The sequence below is a fragment of the Dipodomys ordii genome, unplaced genomic scaffold (assembly GCF_000151885.1).
Source record: "Dipodomys ordii isolate 6190 unplaced genomic scaffold, Dord_2.0 Scaffold83, whole genome shotgun sequence".
NCBI lineage: Eukaryota > Metazoa > Chordata > Mammalia > Rodentia > Heteromyidae > Dipodomys > Dipodomys ordii.
In genome coordinates, this window is record NW_012267299.1 from 3,006,414 (window position 1) to 3,026,484 (window position 20,071).

The 20,071-nt window shown below is 42.2% G+C and overlaps 1 protein-coding gene across 1 annotated transcript in view; it reads left to right on the top strand.

Annotated features, from left to right (window-relative positions):
- Iqgap2 (IQ motif containing GTPase activating protein 2) overlaps window positions 1-20,071 on the top strand; it is a 256,487-nt gene that overhangs the window by 207,348 nt on the left and 29,068 nt on the right. The window contains exons 24-30 of the mRNA XM_013025233.1: window positions 1,269-1,493; window positions 3,554-3,694; window positions 4,208-4,292; window positions 5,014-5,246; window positions 7,160-7,292; window positions 12,379-12,481; window positions 13,473-13,614. Coding sequence (XP_012880687.1) covers window positions 1,269-1,493; window positions 3,554-3,694; window positions 4,208-4,292; window positions 5,014-5,246; window positions 7,160-7,292; window positions 12,379-12,481; window positions 13,473-13,614 — 1,062 coding nt within the window. The remainder of the gene's footprint in view (window positions 1-1,268; window positions 1,494-3,553; window positions 3,695-4,207; window positions 4,293-5,013; window positions 5,247-7,159; window positions 7,293-12,378; window positions 12,482-13,472; window positions 13,615-20,071) is intronic.

The following is a 20,071-nucleotide window of genomic DNA, read 5'->3' on the forward strand; positions in this document are numbered from 1 at the left end:
TGACTCAGGAGAAGTTGTAAAACTCTGCTGTATTATCATGAGCAGATGGAGTAGATTGAACCAATGGGAAGAAAGCTTCCAACTGGCTAAAGTGAAAGAGAAAGGCTGATTGGCCCAAAACCTTGAGATATAGCTTGGAGATATAGGAAGGAGAGAAAGAAAGGAGATGGAGGAAAGGAAAGAGGAAAAAAGAAATGGGAGGAAAAGGAAGAAAGAGAGAAAGGAAAATTAAGAGCAGAAGACCGGTCTCAATGAGAACGTATCTAGTGAGTGGGGGTCTGAGCAAAGAATATGGGTATAACAGGATTTTGATGGGTCAGCTATTGTTTTATTGAACCACTGATTTCACCCTATCTATTTACTAATTGTATGAATTAGTCAAAAGGGAAAAGAAAACCGAATTTAAAAGTGGAAAGGGAGCCAGCAAAGGAAATAAAAAGGAATGTCTCGGTAAGATAAGTACTAGAATAGGGCTATCAGCGCTGTCAGACACTGCCAGACACTGAAGGGAAGGGAAGTTGAAAGGGTGAGAGTGGCCGAGAGAGAGGAAGGACAGGGGTTCCCCAGGAGACGAGGGGTCCTCTTGTACAGGCAAGAAGCCGTAAGTGTCAGATATAGGATCAATAGCAACTCAGCCATGAGCTGTGGCTGAATCCCAGGAGCAGGATCAAAAGATGTGGAGGCAGTTCAGAAAGTTATGTCTGAAATGGGGCAACTAGAGGAGGTTCAGTACATTAATAGTTAACATTCGATAGTGTTAAACTTGCTCCATTTTCAGTCATTTTTATCAGAGGCAGAAGGTAATTGAAATCCTTAAATTGTTTACATAAGAAACAGATGCTTTAGAAATGATGGAAATCAAGTGGGGGCACGGGGGTGCCAGTGACTCAGGCCTGTAATCCTTGTACTCAGGAGGCTGAGAGCTGAGGGTTGCACGTTTGAAGCCAGGAAAGTTCATGAGACTATTTTCTACAATTAACCACATAAAGCTGGTAATGGAGCTGTGGCTCAGGTGGTAAAGTGCTGGCCTTGAGTCCAAAAGCTCAGGAACATTGCTTAGGCCCAGAGTTCATGCCCTAGGAGCTGGGGGAAAAAAAATCAAAATCACACCTTCACAAAGTAAAATGTATAATTCGACAAAATTATTGCTACCAGGAAGAGGAAATGGTATTTAAAACTATCCACAGAAACAAACCATGTTGTTTTCTGTTTGTTGTTTGTGTTTTTTTGTTGTTGTTTGGTTTTTGGTTTTGGCTGGGCTTTTTTAGATCAAAGGTGGACCAGGTACAAGAAATAGTCACTGGAAACCCTACAGTCATCAAGATGGTCGTCAGTTTCAACAGAGGTGCCCGGGGTCAGAACACACTGCGCCAGCTCCTGGCTCCAGTGGTAAAGGAGATCATTGATGACAAGTCCCTGATCATCAATACCAACCCCGTAGAGGTGTACAAGGCATGGGTGAACCAGCTGGAAACACAGACAGGAGAGGCCAGGTAACCATGTCAGAAGACAGCGATTTTCAATTATGGTTTTCATTTTGCTTTGTTTTTTAATTGTGTTTTATAATCACGTCGATTTGTATATATTCTTAAAACTCTTTTAAGGAAAAAAAAATACTGGAAAAAAAATCTGTTCTTGGATTTTTGTTGTTGTTGTTTTTGGACAGGTACCAGTATGGCTCACACCTGTAATCGTAGCTACTCAGGAGACAGATCTGAGGATCACGGTTGGAAGCCAGCCTGGACAGGAAAATCCATGAGACTCTTATTTCCACTTAGGCCCTGAGTTCAAACCTCACAACCAATAAAAAAAAAATCTCTTTTTGCCTGGTGCCAATGGCTTATGCCTCCTATCAATAACTTCTGCTACTCAGGTGGCTGAGACGTGAGGATCAAGGTTCAAAGCCAGCCCACGCAGGAAAGTCTGTGAGACTCTTATCTCCAATGAATCACCAAAAAAGCTAGAAATCGAGCTGTGGTTCAAATGGTAGAGTGCTAGCCTTGAGCACAAAAAACTCAGGGACAGCCTCAAGCCTTGAGTTCAAGCCCCAGGACTGACACCAAAAGAAAAAGAACAATCTGTTTTTAATGTGCATATCACATTTTAGACGTTAGTCATCATGATGCAAAATCATATTTTCAAATCATATTTTCCAATACTTCAAATTCTGTAATTCTTGTCCTTTCTTTATTCTTTATTCTTTTTTTTTTCCTGCTGAGATTGGGGCTTAACACAAGGCCTACCACTTTTGGTTGGCTTTTTCACTGAAGGTTTTGCTGGTTAATTGGCGATAAAAGTCTCTCAGATTTGTCTGCCTGGGCTGGCTTTGAACTGGACTCTTTGTATCTCAGCCTCCTGAGTAGTTGGGATTGCAGGTGTGAGCCACCAGCGCCCAGCTTACACTTTCTCTCACTTGCCAAAAATCTTTTTTAATTACCTAGTGAGTACATTCTACTTGTATAGCCATAATCCAGGTAGGATGGACTCATTCTGGGTGGTAGTTTTTGTACCTAACTAATTCTAGCTTTGAGTTCCTGCAAAAAGTTGTCTTATGAAAAAAAATCAGATATGCTGCAAGAACTGTGTGGGTGGACATTACAGGACTGTTTGTAATAGTGAAAAGGCAAATATTTAGCTTTGAAGGATTGATTAATTAAATGTTTACAGAACACATAATAGAGTGCATGACTATTTGGAATGGTTTTACAGGCATTTATTGGCACAGAAATTATGTTCATGATTTATTTTTTCAAATGCAGCAAGGTCCAATAGCCCATTTTCTTTTCAAAATAAAATTGGTCCTGTGTCTAGGCATGGTGTTGTATGCCTATAATACCAGTAATTTGGGGAGAAGAGACAGGAGAATTATGAATTTGAGGCCAGCCTGAGATACATAATGAGACCCTGTCTCATTGCTCATGTGTACATGCATGTCCATAGTATCTGTATGCAATGTATATGTGCACAGATTGCATTGTGGAGGAAGCCTTAGAAAGTTATGTAATGAGCTATGAGAATTAGTTGTCTCTGCATTTGATTTTTTGGGGGGGATGCCAGTACTGGGGTTTGAATTCAGGACCTGGGCATTTTGTTCCTTAGATTTTTCACTGAAGGCTGGTGCTCTACCACTTGAACTGCAGTTCTACTTATGGCTTTTTGGTGGGTAATTGGAGATGAGTCTCATAGACTTTCCTCCCTGGACTGACATTAAACCTTGACACTCAGATCTCAACCTAGGATTACAGGCATGAGCCATAGGCCCTGTTTTCTTTTTATTATTTAAGTAAAGAAAGGGATTAGGGGTGTACCTCAATGGTGTAGAGCACTTGCCTAGCATGCACAGGCCTGGAATTTAACTCGCAGAACTCCTAAGGGAAGGATGGGGAGGAAAGGAGGGAGGGACAAGGGAGAAATCACATGCCCTGCCTTTTATTTTTCACTTAGCAAAAGCTCCTTTCTGTTCACTTCACTATAGCTTGACTAGAGTCCACACTAGAACACAGTGCTCATACCTCAGCCTTCAGTTAATGTAAACCCTTTGTTGTGTTTTCAGCAAGCTGCCTTATGATGTAACCACAGAACAAGCTCTAACATACCCAGAAGTGAAAAATAAACTGGACACATCCACTGAGAACCTGAGAAGGGTCACTGACAAAGTCTTGAACTCTATTATTTCTTCTCTTGATCTATTGCCGTAAGTTGGGTTTGTAGCAATTTTAACATTAGTTTCTGGAAGTTCTTGGAAGTTAGCTGTGGTAGTGAAGACAGGAATCTTCCTTCAGACTGTATTTGCTATTGTAAAAGAGGGTTTTAGCCAGGTGTTGGTGGGGCACACCTGTAATCCTAGTACTCAAGAGATTAAGACAGAGATATAAGTTCAAGACAAGCCTGGGCTATGTAGAGGGTTCTATCCCCAACCTGGGCTATGTATGGAAACTTTCAAAAAACAAACATCACCAAGATGGCCTACGCTTAACTTCTTAAATGCATAATTACTCGCAGAAGAAGGAGCAATACTTTGGTTGTAGCCACAAACAGTACTCAGGTGTTATCATCAGTGGAAGTTCTGTGATTCCATCCCCATCTCATTTTGCGTTGAATTTTTAGGGAAACTGCTCAGCTATAACTGACTGGAACATTTGTGGTGTGTTTCTCCCTCACTTAGCCATTTTCCATGATTTTCTTTTGTCATCTGTTTTACATGTAGTTATGGATTGAGGTATATAGCCAAAGTACTGAAGAATTCGATCCATGAGAAATTTCCTGATGCAACAGAAGATGAGCTATTAAAGGTAGATTTTTTTCAAGGGTAATCTCACCACAGCTTCTCCCTGGGGGCCTGAGCCAAAATTGCCAACAGACCATTTCATAAGCATTTCCCCCCATGTCTGACCATTGATAAGCAGCTACAGGTCTTCTATTTCTGACTGTCAAGATTATGTAGGATTCATTGCCTGACTTATGCAACTGTAACCCCTCTGTACATCATCTTTATAATAATAAAAAATAGATTCAAAATTCATTAGGCAGAAGTTAATTTGGAAATCTTAGACATTCTTGCAATTCTTTTAATGCATTTTGGAGGCAGTTTTTAATCAAAAATAATTTCTTATTAGCATATTTTCATTGCCTTTACCTAATGCTTTGTTAAGATTCAGATCAGTCCAGGTGCCAAGCAGCTCACACCTGCAATCCTAGCTACTCAGGAGGCAAAGATCTGAAGATCATTCAAAGCCAGCACAGGCAGACACGTCTAAGAGACAGTTATGTCCAATTAACCAGCAGAAAAGCCAAAAGTGGGGCTGTGGCTCAAGCAGTAGAGACCTAGCCTTGACCAAAAAAGTAAGTGAGAGCAGGAGGTCCCCGTACCATCCCCTCCCCCCCCAAAAAAATCAGAAAATGCCCCACTTTCTCTTGGGAAATGTAAATGAATATATGTGTTCAGGAAGAAAAAAAAATGAATTCAAGTTTTCTCTCTTTAAAACAATGGTCTTTTCCTTGTGCATCTGTCAGATTGTTGGAAACCTCCTGTACTACCGGTACATGAACCCAGCCATCGTGGCTCCAGATGGCTTTGACATCATTGACATGACAGCTGGAGGGCAGATCAACTCTGACCAGAGGAGAAACTTGGGGTCCGTAGCCAAGGTGCTTCAGCATGCAGCCTCTAACAAGCTGTTTGAGGGAGAAAATGAGCACCTCTCATCTATGAACCATTATTTATCAGAGACATACCAGAAATTCAGGTGAGGAGGTCCATTCATGCTAAAGAAACCTGTAAGAAGCTAGACACACAAATGTGTGTTCTATACCCAGAGCTGAAGTGGGGGGCAGAGGGTAAAGTGACTATAGGAACACCAGCTGGCTATGTACAATTCTTCTAGAAGTTGTCATTTCAGGAAAGAGAAGGAAGGTCTGGCCAGGTTGCTGGTGCCTGGTGGCCCCATCCACCACTCCTGCTCTGCTGAGCCCTCCTAGCTTATTCCATGTTGTACTGACAGAATGAAACGTGTGCTCTTCCTGCTCTGCCACTGACGTGGAGTGCTCAGGATGGACTGCTCAAAATAGCTGATTTCTGCTTTGTTCACCTTATAAAGAAGGGTAACTGAAGGGCGGGGGGAGTTGTTTTCCAGTTGGGAAGAATTTTCCGTATCTATGACAAACAATGGTAGGAAATGAAGAGTTTCGTGTTGAGAGGTTGGGAAAACCCCAGTTCTATATTTGTGGATGTTGTGGATGAGCTTGTGTGAATATGTGCTGTTGCCCTGTTCTCACACTTTCTTAATCATAAGGTTTCATTCTGTTGACTTTATTTCTCGTTCCAATGGTTTCTCTTTCTGATGATTCCATGCAGACAAGAAAGGCTTGCTTGTCTCAAAGTTTTCTGGTAGACACCTTCACTTTGTATCTGGGCTCTTGTCTGTCTGTGATAGACCATAGAAATCTGACATGTTTGGCCTCTTTCATCCCAACTTGCAAACTTTATTTCCCATTCTTCAGTTTCCTCTGGTTTAGCGACTTTAACAATCAATGTAAAGAGTTCATGATCATCATCATCTCTATCCAATTTGTATCCTTTTATGAATGAGTTACACCTACCACAGAAAGTTCTAACTTCTCAAAATGCTAACTTCAGTTCTTCTCACTGAGTGTTGTAGCATATGCCTATTATTCTAGCAAAGTAGGAGGCTGAGATTGGGAGGACTGAATTTCCAGACCAGACTCCAACTCAGTGGAAGAAGGTGGACATGATGGCACATTATCTGTCACCCCAGCTATGATAACAAGGGTAAAATAGGCTGGTTGAGCCTATTTTGAGCCTGGTTGGGCCAGTGGCTTACAGCTGTAATCCTAGCTACACTGGAGTCTGATGATTGCAGTTTGAAGCCAGCTTGGGCAGGAAAGCTCACGAGACTTTTATTCCCAATTAACAATCCCCAAAAAAAGCTCAGGCCCTGAGATCAAGCCCCAAGACTGGCACACGCACACACACACACACACAACACACACGCTAGTTGAAACAACTCAGGCACATCATCCACCAGGGTGATGGAAACTAGAAAGAGAGAGATTCTGTCTCAAAATTAACTAGTGCAAAAAAGGGCTTGGAGGTGTGGCTCATCGGCAGAGTGCCTGCCGGTCAAGGCAGTACCTCTAAAAGAAAAGGAAGATGAAGAAAAGAGAGGAATTCAGTATACTAAACTCCATTTTTCTCAAACTGGTAACAGATGTTCTGAAGGGTGACACAGATCCCACATCTTACCATTTAACCATATTTGATGGATTGCTTCTGAAATTGTATTCTTTTACAGAGACATGAGTCTCAAATCAAGAATTATTAGTTCAGGGCTGGAGATAGAGACCAGTGATAAAACATGTGCTTAGCACAAAACTCTGATTTGATCCCTAGCACATATGCATTCAGAGAGAGAGAGAGGAAGGAAGGAAGGAAGGAATCCAATCCTGTTTAAGGCATGTCCATACATGCTGAAAAGCTCCTGCAGTCAGGAGCTAGCCTGGTTAGGAGTTGTAGCAATTCCCTTCAAGATATTGAATGGAAAACAAAGTACTAGCCATCATGCAAAACACCCTTTTTTAATAAAGCTATTTAACTCACATATTTGACTCCATATTAACACTTTTCCTCCCTTTATACTAGGAAATATTTCAAAGAAGCATGTGATGTCCTTGAACCAGAAGAAAAGTTTAATATGGACAAATACACAGACTTGGTGACAGTCAGCAAACCAGTCATTTATATTTCCATTGAAGAAATCATCAGTACGCATTCAGTAAGTTGGACTGGGGAAGGGTCAGCTACACACCCATGCTTTACACATGTGCTCACTTAAAAAAAATATACAGGACATAGAAGCCAAGTGCCGGTGGTTCTTACCAGTAATCCTTGTTACTCAGGAGGCTGAGAGCTGAGAAAAGTAGTTTGAAGCTAGCCTGGGCAGCAAAGTCCATGAGACTTTTATCTCCATTGGCCCTCCAAAAAAAAGCCAAAAATGGAGCTGTTGACCTTGAACAAAAAAGCTCATTGACAATGCCCATGCCCTGAGTCCAAGACCTAGGACCGCACACACACAAAAAATAATGCAGGACTTATGGTATACATGTGGTGGTGGACATATTCTTAGAATTTAAGAGAGAGGTGGGCACCCGTGGCTCATACCTGTAATCCTAGCTACTCAGGAGGCTGAGGTCTGAGGATAGTGGTTCAAACCCAGCCCAGGCAGGAAAGTCCATGAGACTCTTATCTCCAATAAACTACCCAGAAAACTGGAAGTGGCGCTGTGGCTCAAGCAGTAGAGCGTTCACCTTGAGCTGAAGAGCTGAGGGACAGTGCCCAGACCCAGAGTTCAAGCCCCAAGACTGACAAAAAAGAAAAGAATTTAAGAGAGAATCTTGACTCTTAAAACATTAATAAAACCCCTCTCACAAACAAGAACGTTGATATTGGGCATAATCCACTTGCAAGGCTAGATTGTAAGCATACTTTAAGCCCTAAACAGGGGCAAACCCTGTTCTCTCCCCCAGCAGTCATGCAGCCTCCTATCTCTGACCCTTTAGGAGTAGGCACAGCTCTTCTAGACATTTGCTGAAGAGGTGAGAATAGTGTTCTCCCTGTTCTGATGTTTGGACCTATGACAATGCATGTTGGCTGAAAGGCTGAGCAGTATGGAGAGAGGTGGACATCCAGCTGCTCAGAGAAGATAAGACACACCCACAGAGCTCAGCCTGCCATTGTTCTAGAAAGCCCTTTTTCTTAGAAGCAGCAGTTTTGCTGTCTGTGCTCTGTCATGTCTCCGTCTGCTTCTCAGCAACCGTCAGCACTCAGTGGGGCACTGGGAAAGAATGGGCAGCCCAGAGACAGCTTTGCAATTACGTAAAGACAGAAGCCAGATCTTTGAGGGATTTCGGTATTCAAAAACTAAGTCCAGTTGGAACTGGAATATTTTTTAAAGTAACCTTTTTAAGGGTAATTTCAAGCCTTGCTAGGGAAAGTTAGATCTTGGGAAGAGCTTATAAATGTACCCCGAGATCTTCTAAATCTGAGCCCAGGAACTTCAGATGCACATGAAAGTTCTAGAAGCTTCAGTTGAATGTAGTTTGTATTGTACTGACAGCTAGAGAATAAAGCATATATGCCTACTCTCTCAAAGTCCTGATAATACACATAGCAAAATGGCTACTTCAAAGTTCTAGCATTATTATAAGCTTGGGAATGTGGGTTTGGAGGCAGGATGGGATCTGGTTTTGCTTTTTCCTTCTCAGGAATAGGGAACTATGTCATTTGCATCAAGTTCCCAATAAGTATCGCTTAAATAGAAGAAAACTGTCCAACTATGTACCATTTATGAAAACTATTTTTAAGTGGGGAAGTAGACTCTTTAACCATGAGTAGTAAGCCATGTGTTTATTTTGTCCCAAACAAATGCAGAAACATCTTTGTTACATGTTTGCTCAGAATGAGAAGTTCTGAGTGAGAGGTTCCTGTTGATGGAGAATAGAGAGAAAATGTTCATTGAGTTCATGGAGACTGCTAGTCTTGAAGGAGAAATAGATGATTCCTTGTGCTGAAAATAATTGAGAACAGAATGTAATTCTGGGAAACAGAGCGTGTGATGAATCTGGAGTCCCTTTGTGTGCTGTGCTGGCGGTTGCAGCTGTAGTGTGGGCGGGCAAATAATGGGACAACTTCCTGTTTACAGTCTAGGGATGGAGGCACACACACACCCACATTTACACTCACTCACACACATACACACCCTGTGGCCATAGACTGGCCTTAGGCTCTCTGGCGAGCATGTAAAACTTCATCATCAGCTCTTTACAGAGACATTCACAGGAAATGCTTTCTGATTCATAAAACGAAGGGTGAAAGCTGGCTGCCTGAAATACATCCAGCATTTCCAGAGACAGCAGCCAGATGCACTGTCTCTAAACTTTACCCAGCCTGCTTATTTTGTTTGTGCTCTAACTTATCTCCCTCTCACCTCCCCAAAATAACCTATGTCTGTGCCTGCAGCGCTGACCATGCCTCTGTGTCTCTTGTAGTTTTCAGTTAGCACCTTTCTGTGACTCATCCCAATTTTTTAAAAATAACAATGCATACTTCTTTAATTTAAAACGAAGATTCTCTGTTATGCTATAAAATTAGCCTGCCGTGTGGAAGCAGAAATGTCATAAGTATAATGAATACAGAATAACTAGATGTCTTACTCCCTTGATTTCAAACCCTGCATCTGAATCTCTCCCTCTCTTTCTCTCTTTCTCTTCCTCCCTCCCTCCTCCTTCCCCGCAAATGACAGGGAACTAGTAAGAAAATTTAGCATTAAACTTCAATAATCTTAAAGACTAAGATAATAAAAGGTCAATGTAGGAAGCTCACTCCTGTAATAATAGCTCTCAATTTAGGAGGGTTGAAAGAGGATCAGACACATCCAACCCAGGGGACCACGCAGAAGTAGGCAGGCACAGGAGAAAGATTATTATAAGGTTTAGTAGAGGAGCCATATTTCCCCCAAGAGGGAGCACATGGCCTCTGTCCCCATCCAGGTTGCAGGAGGGTCTGAGGGGTAGGAGGTGAGGTGGGTCTGGGCAGAGGGAGGGAGGGATCAGCTGTATGGCTTGAACTCCAGGAATGGGAGGAGGGGCCAGGTGCGGGTGGAGCTGAAGACCAAAGGTGAACATAATACTAACAAGGGTGAGATGTAGAGAAATGCAGTTCAAAACCAGCCGGAACAGAAAAAGTCAGCAAGACTCCATTTCCAGTTAACCAGAAAAACTGAATTAAATCCACTCATTTAAAACATATGACACCCCGTGTTTAGTGTAGTCACAGTTTTATGACCATTACTAGCACTGTTCACTCTGAGAATATTTTTACCATCCTCAAAGAAACTGTATCCATTAACCGTCCCTCCTCATGAGCTCACTCCTAGACTCGATCCACAGTCTGTTCGCATGAATTTGACTACTGTAGAGACTTCCTGGGACAATCATAGGGATTCAGTGTTTGGCTTTTTGTGACTGGTTTATTTTACTTCAATAACTCATATAGCATGAATCAGAATTTTCTTCCTAAGGCTAAATAATATTACATTATATAGACCACCTTCTACCCATGCCCCCCACCAACTGAAGAATATAGTTCAGGTTGGCCTAGAGCTTGCTATATAATCCAGGCTGGCCTGGCCTCATGATCCTCCTTGATGGTGTGTCACTGTGCCGTGTTGAACATACCACCCTTTTCCATCTGTTGATGGACACTTGGCTATTGTGAATAATGCTGTTGTAACCTTTATACACAAATGTCTCTACGGCTGACAAATCTGTACATCTAGAGATGAAATGGCCGGATCACGAAATACTGAAAATGGAAAGGGGGCCAGGTGCAGGTGGCTCACGCCTCTAACCCTAACTACTCAGGAGGCTGAGATCTGAGGCTCATAGTTTGAAACCAGCCTAGGCAGGAAAGGCTGTGAGACTTTTAGCTCCAATTAAACCACCTAAAAACTGAAAGTAGAGTTGTGACTCAAAGTGGTTGAGGGATAGTCTTAAGGGCTGAGCATGCAGGCTCTGAGTTCAAGTCCCACAAACAACCAAAGAGCGGGGGAGGAGAGGGAAAGAAAGAAAGGAAAAGAAAGTGGAAATGGGACTATCATTATAATTCAGAACTATGATTATTATAACATTATGATTCAAAACAACTAAGTCTCCTACAGGCAGGATGTCAGAAGTTTAGAAACATAGTTTCAACTAATTAGAAATGCAAACAAAAGCTGTGCTGTCCTTGCTTGCTTTCCCTGGCAGTGTAGCTGCTCTTGAAGAGTGACAGCATTTCTCTAAGACTGGAAAGAGATAAACGCCTTTGTAGCCATGTGGGTTCTGGAAAGCCATTTCGTATCCCACTGTTCCCACCGCAAGGAACCATGAAGGCAGTGCTGCCATTTTTATCTCCTGTAAGATCTTCAAAGCCAAGTAATAGCCAGGAGCCCAGAGGCTCAAGCTACTCAAGAAGCTGAGATCTGAGGATTGAGGTGCAAAGCCAGCCCAGGAAAGAAAGTCATTAAGACAGTTAAAGACCAAAAAAGCAGGAAGTGGCACTGTGGCTCAGGTAGTAGAGCATTAGCGGCAGGTAAAAAAGCTCAGGACAACATCCAAGTCCTGAGTTCAAGCCCCACAAACAGAGTTGCATGACAAAATAGTATTTGATTACTAAAGTAATACGGAAATACCCTTTCAGCCAGGTGCCAATGGCTTACACCTATAATCCTAGCTTCTTGAGAGGCTGAGATCTAAGAATCAAGATTAGAAGCCAACCAGGGAAGGAAAGTCCTCAAAACTCATATCTCCAGTAAATTAGGAAAATTACCGACTGGAAGTGTGGCTCAAGTAATAGAGCACCAGCTATGAATGGAAAAGAAAGATAAGCACAGAGAAAAAAGAAAAGAAAAGAAAAAAGAGGAAGAGGAGGAGGAAGAGAAAACACCCTGCCAGTTTGCTGTTGGTGTTAGCCAAGACCCTTCTGTCTCAATGTAGATTTTGTGAAGGTAGTGTGGAGCACACAAGCTGTGTAGAAGGCAGGACCTTAGCAGATCTTACCAACATGATCATTGTGTAAACCTTTCTGAAAAAGATCTAGGAACGCCTTCAATACTACAGTTCCTGGATGCAGACATTTCCCTCTGAGATAGAACTGAGATTGTGTCTCTGCTATCCATAAGCTTTAATAAATGTCCAACTTGTCCTGAAGATATAAAGAATAGCCAGAGAAAATGCTGGAAATCTAGAAGAGGCAGTACATGAGTCTGGCAGGCTGGGAATGGAGCTGGCTGACTGCATGTGTGTGTTGTCCTCTGTGTACAGCTCCTGTTGGAACATCAGGATGTGATTGCTGCAGAGAAGAGCGACTCACTCAATGAGCTGCTTGAGACGCTGGGAGAGGTGCCCACCATAGAATCCTTTCTGGGTGAGAGCTCGTTCTTTCTCATCTTCACCGTTTTGGCCTCTTGTTTAGTTTCTGTATTTGAGATTATAAAAAGAAGAAAAAGTGGAATCTAACTGTTAGGCTTACTGAAAGGATAAGAGCTCCCTGTACCCCTTCTTCTACCAAGAATTTTTAACTCAGGGCTAGGTGTCACTCAGAAGAAAAGTACCTGCTTAACGTGTGCAAAGGCCCTGGGTTCAACACCCCCGCTTCTCCCCAAATTCTATCATTTGTCCCAGACTATAAGACAATTTGGTATTCATGAAGGTAAGTTCTAGGCACATCAAAACAGATTTGTCCATCTGTTTCACAAAAAAATAAATCGAATAAACATAAGAAAGAAAAAAAAAGAGCTAAGTGCCAGTGGTTCACACTTAAACAACCCTAGCAATTTTTCAGGAGGCTGAGATCTGAGAATGGAGGTTCAAAGCCAAATCAGATAGACAAATGCTTGAGACTTTTATCTCTAACCGGCAGAAAGTTGGAAGTAGAGGTGAGGCTCAAGTAGTAGAGTGCCAGCTTGGAGCAAAAAAGTTAAACTGGGGGCACAAGGCCTCAGTACCAGCAAGAAAGAAAAAGAAAAGAACAGATGTGTTAGAACATAACGACTTCTTCACTGTTTTCTAACAGTTTCTTTGATTAGCAGCTATCTTTTAGTTATTTGCTCATAGTTAGAATTTCATGTAATTTTTGTTAGAATATATTAGTTATATGGGTGGGGGAATTTTATTGTTATATCTACACACATGCTTATGCTGTATTCCAACCAATCTCACCCCCTCTGTCACATTCCCTGCCCGCACTGTCCCAGGTTATTTTAACGTGTTAATCAGATATTCTTAAGTCTGCGTTCTTTGCAGATGTGAGTTTCGCCCAGACTATGGCCTACCATGGAGTTACGACGTCTGACTTCTGCAGGGCCCCATGGGAGGGAGATGCAAAGAATAACACCATGGCTTGCTTTTTGCCACAGGGGAAGGATCCATTGACCCCAACGACCCTAACAAGGAAAATACACTAAATCAACTCTCCAAGACTGAGATTTCCCTTTCCTTGACCAGCAAATATGACCTAGGAGATGGTGAATCTGTGGATAGCCGAAGCCTCATGATAAAGTAAGTTTGGGGCTTAAAGGGTACACTCTCCAATTGTATCTCTTGAACCTTGCAAGCTGAAGCAAAGTGAATATGGAAATGCGTTGCATCCATCCATCATATATCAAACCAAACAACAATAGATGTTTGGAAGAGAACTGAGCATTAGACTAGCCTACCGAGTCTGTGTTGATTTTTAGTGTTGCACATAGCATTTTGAGTTCTTTCCTCGAAGAAATGAAGTGATTGATTCAGGGAAAAAGCTCATACTCATGACAAGACATATCACCATCTGATTTGTCAGGCTTCTTTCCTATTAAACTAATTCTAGAGGTGTTTGACTTTGTTTACATACATACTATTTCCTGTCCCCAAAGATTTCTAATGAAGCAATCACATCTTAAATCAATGCTATATTTTTCCTAGCTGCATGCATGTGCCACATCAGACTTACAGAAAAGAATAGTGAGATCAGTGAGTGTTCCCACCCCATACATGAAAACCCTGAGACAAGAATACAAACTGCTGTCATTTTGAAGAACTTTATCAATGAGAGGCTATGCAACTGTGTGGAACGGGAGTTATATATTGGAGCAGACTCTGGAGAAGGAAATCAGGACCACTGGGAACAACTGTGTGGGAGCACAGTATTTCACACACTTCTTCCAGGCTACATGTCCTGAGTACGGAGGTGGTTTTGTTTATAAGAGCTTGCGGTCCTGCCACTGACGTGCTGTAGGCCACATTCGTCTCTACTTGACTTTTTCCAGATACACAACCGCTCACGTAAATACCCCTAAAAAAAGAGCTTTTTCAGTGTGTTCTGCTGGGCTCCAAGCTTCTACAAGGCTTGTTTAGGTTGTGCTCAGATCTTCTAAGAGTCCTTCATTTGAGTGGTAAGGCTCTGGGATGGGGACCAGGCTGGACACCGGCCAGTGGAATCTCTTATCTCCCAGTGCTTGCAGCCTGAGGTCCAGCTGTAGAGAGGGCACAGCAAGAGGCCCAGCTACAAGACAGAGCCAGCCACAGCCATGGCCTCCCAGAGCCGAGAGCCTTTCTTTGCCAACCCTATTTACCAAGACAGATTGCACTTTCTGAAACACAGTTCAGGGCAGGGCAGGAAAAAGAGTGAAATGAATGAACTCCATAATTTCCTCTGAACAGGCCAATTATCAAAGTAAGTGGAAACCCAGACTGGGTGTTGGTGTCATGCAAATGAAATTAGACCAAATCCCCCATGATCTCATAAAATTTATCCCGTGAGATGATGGGAAGAAGTTTCCCCTTAATTGACTTTATGTAGTATTTGAATGCCATTTTCTAAATGCGGTTGACTGCATTAAATCTCAAATGTAATGAGAATTACATTTGAGTAGTCTAACATATTAAAATCATATGACTGGCCTACATATTCATACTAATTTCTGAGTCGGAGTCTCCAGGATTCCACAAATTCTTGGAACTTGTATCTTAAAAACAACATCATAAAAGTCAGACATGTTGTAAAGAGCTGACTTTGTCTGGAAAGCATGGCACATTGTCCTGCTGGGCTTACACCAGCCTCAGCCCTGTGTCACCACCCCTCTGCTACCGAGGGTGCGCTAGCTGCCCACAACAGACAATCCTTCTGTCACCGTATGATGTGCAGCCAGCTAATGGGTTGATTTTTAAGTACACACTTCAAAGGCATTTAGGACAGTCACGGTATTGTGCATCATCACCTCTGTCTAGTTTTAAGAACATTTTTACCATCTCAAGTGTTTATTCAGTCCTCCTCCTCCCTGTTCTCAGCCTCTGCTAACTACTAGGCTGGTTTCTGTCTCTGAATTTACTTGTTCCATATTCATATTATAAGAATCATGTAATATATTATGAGAATCATGTAATACACGGCCTTTGGTGTTTGACTTCTTTTATTCAGTGTAGTAGTTCTCCATGTTGTATGATTCATGACTTTGTTCCTTTTTATGATCCCTTTCATTGTATGAATATACAGTACTTTGGTTATCTTTGAAATCACTGGTGGATATTTGGATTGTTTTCATCTATTGTCTATAGAATAGTGCTGCTATGTACAAGTTTAGGTACAAGTTTGTTTGAATATCTGTTTTCAGGTGTTTGGGGGTATATGCCAGGGAGTAGAATTCCTGGGTTATATGGTAATTCTGTGTTCAGCTTTTTGAGGGACTACAAAACTATTTTCCATAGTAGCAATACTGTTTTGCCTTTCCCCTAGAAAGGTGTGACTTCTGTATTCCCCTTGACAGTTATTTCCTTCCTTTCTTTCCTCCTTTCCTCTTTTTCTTCAAATAGTAGCCATTCCAGAGGCTGGGAAGGTGGCTCAGTGGTAGAGTGCTTGTCTTGCATGCATGAGGCCCTGCGCTCAATTCCTCCCCACCACGTAAGCAGAAAAAGCTGGAAGTGGCGCTGTGGCTCAAGTGGTAGAGCGCTCGCCTTGAGCTGAAGAGCTGAGGGACAGCGCCCAGGCCCAGAGTTCAGGCCCCAGGACAGACCAAAAAGAAAAAAAAGTAGCCATTCCAGTGAGTATAAGGGAATGTTTCTTTGTGGCTTCAATTTGGAATTAGTTCGTTAGTACAGTTAAGTATCTCTACATGTGATTCCTGACCATTTGTATATCCTTTTTACTTTAAATATCTATTCAAATTTTTACCTTTGTTTAAGTGGAGGATTTTATTATTGTTACTGTTCCTGGATTCTAAGAGCTCCTTATACATTCAGGATACTTTATCCTTATCAGATACATGATTTGCAAATATTTTTGCCTCTTCTGTGGATTATTATCACATGCTTATTATAATTACTATAATATGCATATAATACCTTCAGTAACCCTATGGACATGGAGTTATCTTCCATATTTCACAGATACAAATAATAAATACAAAACAGATACCCAGATTCCTGAGTAATACAGCTAATAACTGGAGCACATTCAAACCCAGTTGCTCTTAAATCATCCAGAGCCAACATTTGCAACACACAGTTCTTGAGGGCTAGGCCATTATTCTTTGCATCTAAGAATACTAAGATAAAGGGCTGTGAATGTGGCTTAGTGGTAGAATGCTTGCCTAGCATACATGAAGCCCTGGGTTCAGTTCCTCAGTACTACATAAAAAGAAAAAGCTGGAAATGGTGCTGTGGCTCAAGTAGAAGAGTGCTAGCCTTGAGCAAAAGAAGTTCAGGGATGGTGCCTAGGCTCTGAGTTCAAGCTCCACGACTGGCAAAAAAAAAAAAAAAAGAATACTAGGATAAAGGATGAGGATTACAGCAGAGACATGGTGGCACTGTTGATGCTAGTGTGTCCTTCCAGGTCAGAGGTGAACAACTGAGAAGGGTGATAGACATGAAGGGCACATGTCTGAGTTGGAGGGAACATTAAGGTCTTTTCCTCTTTTGTATTTGTGTGGAATAGCAAACCTCAGTCAAGCCATTGCCAGTGGCTCACATCCGTAATCCTAGCTGCTTAGGAGGCTGAGTAGTGATCTGAAGAAAGTCTGTGAGACTCTTATCTTCAATTAATTAGCATAAAGCCAAAGAGGAGGGATGGCTCAAGTGGCAGAATAGCAGCCCTGAGTTGGAAAGCTCAGGGACAGTGCCCAGGCCCTGAGTGCAAGCCCCAGGACTGGGGCTTCAATGCGGGCTACTACCACTTTCCCAGTTCTAAACAAACAGAATCCAATGGGGTAGCGGTGGGATACTATGGGATGGTAGCTCCATGGATTACTTATCAGCCAAAAGATGCCGCAAATGACCCAGCCAGCAATGTGCCCAGCCATACAGCAGAGCAGCAGCGAGGGCTGTGACAAGCCTGGGCATCTTATAAATTATAAAGAACCATACACTTGTAAATCTCTCTTACTAGAAATTATGACATCTCAAAATATGTTACCCTAGTGGCCTTTATTGAGCTTGCTTTTCCACCAAAGTATTTGTATTTAAATAGAGGGTAATGCTTGTGGTTTTTATAAATCATACTTAGCTGCTCAAGCACTTAAGTTGTCATCTCTTAAGAATGTTCTCCTGATTGAGTTTAGCGATCCATTATCCCACCAGAGATTTCCTTGATTCTGTTTCAAGCTGGCAAGAGCACTCAATGGCTTAGTGACACTTGAGGTATAGTGCAAACAGTATGTAATAATGCCATTGGAATGTTCAAAAAAGAGAGATTCCTGAGATGCTACAAACACTGATTCCTCTTCAGTGTTGTGCAGGTGACAGAGAAAGGTTCGAATACTACCCGGCAGAGTTTAATAATGGTGTCACATTAATGGATGCCATATTCATGGAATGGCCAAGCCGGGGGACATCTTTCAAGAGACGCATGGTCTCACTTAGATACATAAGTAAATAACAGTACAGCTCTGCTAAAGAAAATCCCTGGTGTATTTCAGTATCTTAATTCTAGATTTTAAATAGTGCCTCATTCAGGGAAGTCAGGATTCTTGGTTCACATTAGCCTCTTACTGATACATAGTCCATACTCTACCATGACATTTGAACAGACACAGATCAATACTACCAGTTGATTTGCGCTGGTCAGACATAACTATAAGGAGGGATGTGTACTGGGGTACAGAGGGGAGCACATTGTAAGGTCATTGGCAACAGAAACGTAAACCAAACTATGAACTCTGCAGATTATATTAAACATTTAAGGACCTCAGGGGCTTCTTGGTGGTAGAAGAGGAGGTTGGGATCTGAAGTTGTATCTGAGTAAAAAAAAGTATGCTCAGCATGCCAAAGTCCCGAGTTTCACCTCCACATGTCCCAAAACGAATAGGAAGATAGAGTCTGTGGTCATGGACCATCACCAGAAGTTTGTGGCCAGCTGCTGATGTGGAAAAGGAACTTGGCTTATGTTCTACAACACTAGACAGTAGTGTGCGGTGTCTGTCTTGCCATTAAACTTCTTAGGTCTCTGTCTTGCTTGTAACAGCAGATAGTGGATTGTTTCCCAGAGGTCCTGTGACTAACCAGGGCAGGGAGTGGGCCTTGGATAGTGCTAACTTCCTCCTGAAGAATGAAATGTTCTGTGCCTTTCAGTACTGTGCTTTCCAAAAGAAATTTAATATCATTTTCTAAAAGCCACATGTTTTCTAAAAAAAAAAAAAAAAACAACCAACCTGTGACTTTTTCCAGCTGGAAATTTTATTTTATGAAATTTTGAATTGACACATAGTACTTGTACATAGCGAGTACAGTTCAGCATTTTGATACATGTGTACAATATCTAGTGATCTGGTCAGGGGAATTAATATGTCCATTACTTCATACTTATTTCTTTTGCACGCATGTATGTGTTTGTGTAAGTGCGTGAATGTGTGTGCCAGTGCTGGAGCTTGAATTCGGGGCTTAGATTGCTCAAGGCTAACATTCAAACATATGAGTTACCGTTCTACCTCCAACCTTTTTGTGCTTAATTGAAGATAAGAGTCTCATGCACTCTCGCTCCCAGGCTGGCTTTGAAGCATGATCCTCAGATCTCAGCCTCCTAAGTAGCTAACACTATAGGTGTAAACCACCGGTGCCCAGCTCATAAGTCACTTATTTTTAGTTGACATTGAGTTAAGATTGTTTCTCTTCATATATTTTATTTATTTTTTGGGGTGGGGTCCAGTCGTGGGGCCTGAACTCTGGGCCTGGGCGCTGTCTGTCCCTCAGCTCTTCAGCTCAAGGCTAGCACTCTACCACTTGAGCCACAGCGCCACTTCTGGCTTTTTTTCTTTTTGCTTAAGTGGTGCTGAGGAATCGAACCCAGGGCCTCAGGCATGCTAGGCAAGCGCTCTACCACTGCGCCACCTTCCCAGCCCATCTCTTCATATATTTTATTTAACTCAATTTATTAAAAATAGTTTCTATTGGGCTGGGAAGGTGGCTCAGTAGTAGAGTGCTTGCCTTGCATGCCTGAGGCCCTGGGTTTGATTCCTCAGCCACATAAGCAGAAAAAGCTGGAAGTGGCACTATGGCTCAAATGGTAGAGCGCTAGCCTTGAGCTGAAGAGCTGAGGGCCAGCACCAAGCCCAGAGTCCAGACTCCACGACCAACCAAAAAAAAAAAAAAGTTTCTATCAACAGGTGGCCAGTATAAAAACTTATTAATAAGATACTGTAAATTCTTTAGTCCCAACTAAATCTTCAAGCTCCAGTACACAAAGCACATCCCTATGGGACCAAGCATTTTCAAGGACTTGGCTGCCACCCATGCCATCTTGGGCAAAACAACTTACTTGACCATTGGAATGCTTACCATGTGTCAGAACCGGCAAGAAAAGGCTTTGCATCTTTGTATTCAGTCCTCCATCAATTCTCTAAGAGGTTTCCATTTTATGACTGATGTAAAAAAATACTTAGAAGAATTATATAATTTGCACAAGCTTACCTGGCTAATACACAATAGTAGCCCAGATGTGGCCTTACATCTGTCTGACCCACAGTCCACTGTGGGGAAAGGGAGCTGA